Here is a 5,446-nt window from a genome sequence, read left to right as displayed (position 1 = left end):
GGCCACCCTCTTAGAAGAGCAGTTCCCATCCCCGTGCTTCTTTGCACTTCCAACCCAGTAGCCGGCGTCTGAGCGGCCGGGCTCACGCGTTGCTGTCTGTTCCTGCCATGGCAAAAAGCTGGGGGCTGCTTGAAGACATGGGTGTCTCCACGCAGGGGTTGTGTCCGGGGGTGTAAAGCTCACACTGTTGGGTGTTGTACTGCAGGAGAAAAAGGACATTGCTTGGGCGATGGGCTGCTGGGTCCTCCCTTCTCCAGGAGGGACGGTGAGGGTGGCTGTGTCTCATCAAGGGTGGCTTCAGAAGAAACAGCCTGGAGTGGGGCCAGAGGAGGCCATGGAGATGCTGGGAGGGCTGGAGGCCCTCTGCTAGGCCCTCTGCTAGGCTGAGAGTTGGGGGGGTTCAGCCTGGAGAAGAGAAGGCTCCGGGGAGAGCATCGAGCCTCTTCCAGTCCCTCAAACGGCTCCAGGAAAACTGGGGAGGGACTCTGGATCAGGGAGGGGAGTGATGGGATGAGGGGGAAGGGTTTGACACTGGAAGAGGGGAGATGGAGCTGAGATGTGGGGAAGAACTTGTTTGGTGTGAGGGTGGTGAGAGCCTGGCCCAGGTTGGCCAGAGAAGCTGTGGCTGCCCCATCCCTGGAGGGGTTCAAGGGCAGGTTGGAGGGGGCTTGGAGCAACCTGGTGTGGTGGGAGGTGTCCCTGCCCAGGGCAGGGGGTAGAACGAGCTGATCTTTAATGTCCCTTCCAATCAATGAGTTGATCTTTAATGTCCAAACCATTCTGTAGCTCTATGAAAAGCCACTGAGATTTGCTGGTTGTGGTGGTGGCCCCTTGTTCATGCTGTGCTGCTCTGCGCCGAGCCCCGTGCCACGGCGGAGGTTGGGGCAATGGGCCACATCCCAAACCCCCTTCCTCCTCCCTGAGCCCCAGGCATTTGCAGACTGTATTTTCTGGGGGAGTGGACGGAGCTGTGGTCTGTGCCTGCAGCACACCCTGTGCCACTGCAAGGATGGAGACTCCTGGTGTTTTAGTCCCTTAAAAAAAAAAAAAAAAAAAATTAAAAATCTTATTCCTCCTGGAGTCATTGAAACCCTCCTTTTTCCCTCTCACAGCTTCCCAGTGCCTTTTGCTCGCTGGGAAAAGGCTCTGTCCCTCTGCACCCAGCCTGACGGCGTTGGGGAGAAGCTGCTGCAGGAGCTTGTGTTTATGGGGCAGCGTTTGCCTTTGTGTTCATTAAACGGGGCCCTTCCCCGCAGGCTGCGCCGGCCGCCTCTGCGACCCCTTATCTACCGGGAGCACTTTAATAATGGCCAGTAAATGCAGGGAGGATGCCGGATAAAGCCACGCAAAGTCGCCATTTAAATCCTCTTGTGTAAGTTTGATATCCAAAGTGGAAGTACAAATGCCATATAAGTCAATTAAAGCATTAAGTAATCTAATTGTGCTGTGGTCACAAAGTGGCTTAAAGGCTGAGAGCGGCGAGTGGATGGTGCACGAGGTCCCCTTCCGGCCCCTGCTGCAGCCATCCCCTGGGGCTTTGGGCATAAGGGGGGGGGACAGAGAGGAGAGGGGGACCCTCACGGGGAGGGGTGATGGGGGACGGTCCCACCCCCCTCTGCAGGCACTCGGGGGCCGCCTGGTTTTTAAGGGCTGGAGCGGGAGAGGGTGACACCAACCTCAGCATCCCCGTGGTGCGGAGCCGTGGGGTGACAAGGGATGGTGATGCAGGGTCCGTGGGGTGACAAGGGATGGTGATGGTGTCCATGGGGTGACAAGGGATGGTGATGCAGGGTCCGTGGGGTGACAAGGCCACGGGGGGATGGTGACGGAGGGTCTGTGGGGTGAGCGGGGATCCCCAGCAGGTCCTGCAGACCCCCCCCGAGATGCGTTTTCCACCCACCACCATCGCAGCCCTGGTGCAGGGGTGGGTCCAGACACGGCCGTGGCATTTCTGCCTTCCCCTTGGCTGGAGAAGGTGCTCTGGTGGGGCCACACGCAGCCCATCGGTACCGGCACCGACACCGGGGGTGGGCAGGGGGACGCGGCAAAGGGCAGCTCCCACCTCCAGGTGTGGGCAACACAGCCCCTATTTTCATGCCCACCTGGCTGCATGCTATTAATATGCTATTAATATTATGCACATTATAATTCTAATATGATTACACCCTGCTCCAGGTGGAGCATCTCAGGGCAGGGTGATGCTCTGGTGCTGCGTGCCCACGTTGGGCACCGCGGCACTGGTGGGGTCACACCATTTGTGTCGCCTTGGCTTGCTGTGGTTTGATAACCTGAATATTTCAGTCTGTTGGATGATGTGACCATCAAAACCTGAGCTGGCTGGGTTCTCTGAAGCTCTGCTGGTTGCTGTTTCTGGGGGTGGCTGAGGGGATTTTTGCACGGCAGGTGGGTGACGGAAAGCACATGTTTGCAGTCAGGAGGGACAATGTGGTCTAGGAGGTGGCAATGGATTTGGAGATACCCAATGCAGAGAGGTGCTCACCCCTGTCTCAGTGGTCTCACCCTGTGCTGTCCTGTCCCCCCCCAGGTCTGTTGAAGATGCACTGGTCACCAGAGCATGCCCAGTCCCTGAACCAGTGGCCGGAGCAGCACCTCGATGTCTCCTCCACCACCTCCTCGCCAGCCCACAAGTCCGACCTCTACCCCAGCACCCGCCAGCGCTTCAACTACGCCTGGGCCAACGATGACATCTCGGCGCTCACCGCCTCCAACCTCCTCAAGAGGTACGCTGAGAAGTACTCGGGGGTGCTGGAGGCGCCCTACGAGCGCCCGGCGCTGAGCGGCTACGGGGATGGAGCCTTCGGGCCGGTTAACGGGCAGAAGGGGGATGGGGAGCCCTGGCCGGCGGCCCATGGCTCTGACGGTGCCTATCCCCTGACCCCCATCCACGATGGCCTCCCCAGCGCCAAGGGGGTGGTGCCACCCGCCGTCCCCCCCAGTGGCGGGGCCATCGGGCTCGGCGGCTCCCCCGTGGTGTCCGCCAACCTCGCTGATCCCATGTACCCTGGGAACTCCTGTGGAGGGGCCACCGCTGGCTCCGGCGGGCTTGGGTCATCCCAGGAGTACTCCTCAGGCTACGGTGGCACCTACTTGCCCTCCGGCTACTGCACCCAGCCAGCGGCAGCGCTCCCACCCCCACACCCCTCAGGGCTCCTTCAGCCCCCGCACCCGTCGCCCGCCCTGGTGCCAGGCTACGGCTCCTCCGGCTCCATGTACAACTACGGCACCGGCAGCTACCCCCCGCAACCGGGCTACGGGACCATCCACCCACCCCATCCCTCTGCGTCCTACCTGCCCTCTGGCATCGCGGCACCCACCCCCATCCCGGCCCCGCCACCCGCTGCCCGGCCCCCCGGGGTCCCCAGCTACAGCTACCAGGGTGCTGGCCTGGCCCCCCTGGCCGTGCCGCCCCTGGGCACCGAGGCAGCGGGCGCTCTGAAGAGGAAGGCTTTTGACATCTCCGGCGGGGAGGACGAAGCGGAGGGCAGGTACAGGAAATACAGCTACGAGCAGCCAAAGTCCCCCTACCCCATGTCAGACAACGGCGAGTGCCGGGGCAACGGGTTTGGTGGCAGCGCCGAGTCCCCCCAGGTGGCCTTCAAGCCTGGGAAGCGGCCAGCAGGAGCTGGCAACGCCGAGGAGCACGCCGGCAAGTATGGTGGGCAGCCGATGAAGAGTATGGTCTCGCCGCCCTACGGTTCTGGGGATGCTCCACTGCGGCCTGCAGAGCCCTTTGAGAAGTTCAGCCCCCCCCTTGCCAACGGGGAGCGGGCGGCTGAGCCGGGACCCCCCTTCCCACTGCGGCTGCCCCACAAAGCCCCAGTTTTTGGCAGTCCACCGGTGGAGGAGCAACCCAAGAATGTCGACCCCCTGGTCCTGGAGCTGGTGAACACCAAGATCGTGGAGCGGGGGCCGCCTGTGCAGTGGACGGACATCGCTGGGCAGGTCTCTGTGAAGGCCATCATCGAGGAGGAGCTGGTGTGGCCCATCCTGCGTCCCGGCGCCTACACTGGGGCGAACCGGCCGCCCCGAACCGTCCTGCTGTTTGGTCCCCGTGGCACAGGGAAGACCCTGCTGAGCCGGTGCATCTCCACCCAGCTGGGCTCCACCTTGCTGAAGCTCAGTGGGACAACCCTGCTCTCCACGTGGAAAGCCGAAGCTGAGAAGATCCTGCAGACCGTCTTCTTTGTGGCCAGCTGCCGGCAGCCTGCGGTGGTGCTCATCACCGAGGCCGAGTCCTTGCTGGTGGCCCGGGCTGGCGAGGATGGCAGCCAGGTGAGCAACCTCAAGTCCCAGCTCCTTTCCTACCTGGACAACGTGGCTACCTCATCCGAGCAGAACGTGGTCATCATTGGGACCACCTCCCGGCCTGGCAGCATAGATGAAGCTTCCCACCGGCGCTTTGCCAAACGGTTCTACATCTCCCTGCCCGACAGCATCGCCCGGCGTCAGATCCTCCATCACGCCCTAACCCAGCAGAGCTCCTGCCTGAGCGAGCGGGAGATGGCCTCCCTGGTGCAGCACACGGAGAGCTTCTCGGGCAGTGAGCTGCTCCAGCTCTGCCAGCACGCCGGGGCCACCACGCTGCACGGTTTGCCGGGCCAGATCCAGCCCACCTCCTACCAGGACTTTGAGAAGGCCTTCTGCAAGGTCCGCCCCGCTGCCTCCCAGAAGGAGCTGGACTTGTTCCTGGAGTGGGATAAAATGTACGGCACCAGGCACTGACGGCGCAGCATCGGGGGGCAGGGACGGACCCTTCGCCCCAGCCCGAGGCCCTGAGGTCGCTCTGGGGACTTGGCTGACGCCTGGAGGGTTTGGAGGGGCTGGGTTGGAGGTCGCTGGTTCTCCCATGGAGCCGTGCCGGGGCCAGACCCCCCACCCCCCACAAGTGCAGGAGACCCCGATGGCAGCACCACCTCCCTCCTCGTTACCATTTTGGACTCGGCCAGGCTCTTCCTCTCCTTGGATTTTCGGCAGCCGTCGCCCACGGAACTCAGGATAACCTATTTATTATTTTCCCGTTCATCCGTCCCTGGACCAGGGGCCGGAGGCGTCACGGGGTCCGGCGTCAGATGCACGAGCTCCCCCCGTCTACCCAGAGGCTCGATGATTATTTTTATTGATTGCTTTTATTGTTCCTAACAGAAATACGGGGGGGGGTTGGAGTAAAATGCTGTAGATTGTTTAATATACTAGACTTGGGTTTTTATTTTTGTAAGGTATGTAGTATTTTTTTTTGTTTGTTTTTTCTTTTTAACTACTCAGGAAAAGAATTACCTCAGAAAAAAAAAAAAAGAAGAATGTGTTTTTAAAAACTCTTTTTACCTTCTCAGAAAAGGAAAAAGAGATTTTTAAGAGTTTTCAGACCCGGGACAAAGCTGCCTTGTGCGTTTGCTTCCAAAAAAAGGGTGGAGGAAGAAAGAGAAGA

General features: G+C 60.6%; 1 protein-coding gene across 1 annotated transcript; it reads left to right on the top strand.

The window, feature by feature from the left end:
* The first annotated feature begins 1,265 nt into the window (after positions 1–1,265).
* FIGNL2 (fidgetin-like 2) lies at positions 1,266–5,163 on the top strand. The gene is made up of 2 exons (XM_014947460.1): positions 1,266–1,372; positions 2,546–5,163. Exon 2 carries the CDS (start codon positions 2,557–2,559, stop codon positions 4,741–4,743), a length of 2,187 nt encoding a protein of 728 aa, XP_014802946.1. The 5' UTR covers positions 1,266–1,372; positions 2,546–2,556; the 3' UTR covers positions 4,744–5,163.
* The last annotated feature ends 283 nt before the right edge of the window (positions 5,164–5,446 follow it).

This window comes from Calidris pugnax, unplaced genomic scaffold, assembly GCF_001431845.1.
Source record: "Calidris pugnax isolate Ruff unplaced genomic scaffold, ASM143184v1 scaffold155, whole genome shotgun sequence".
NCBI classification, from domain to species: domain Eukaryota; kingdom Metazoa; phylum Chordata; class Aves; order Charadriiformes; family Scolopacidae; genus Calidris; species Calidris pugnax.
This window is presented reverse-complemented; position numbering and strand designations above follow the sequence as displayed.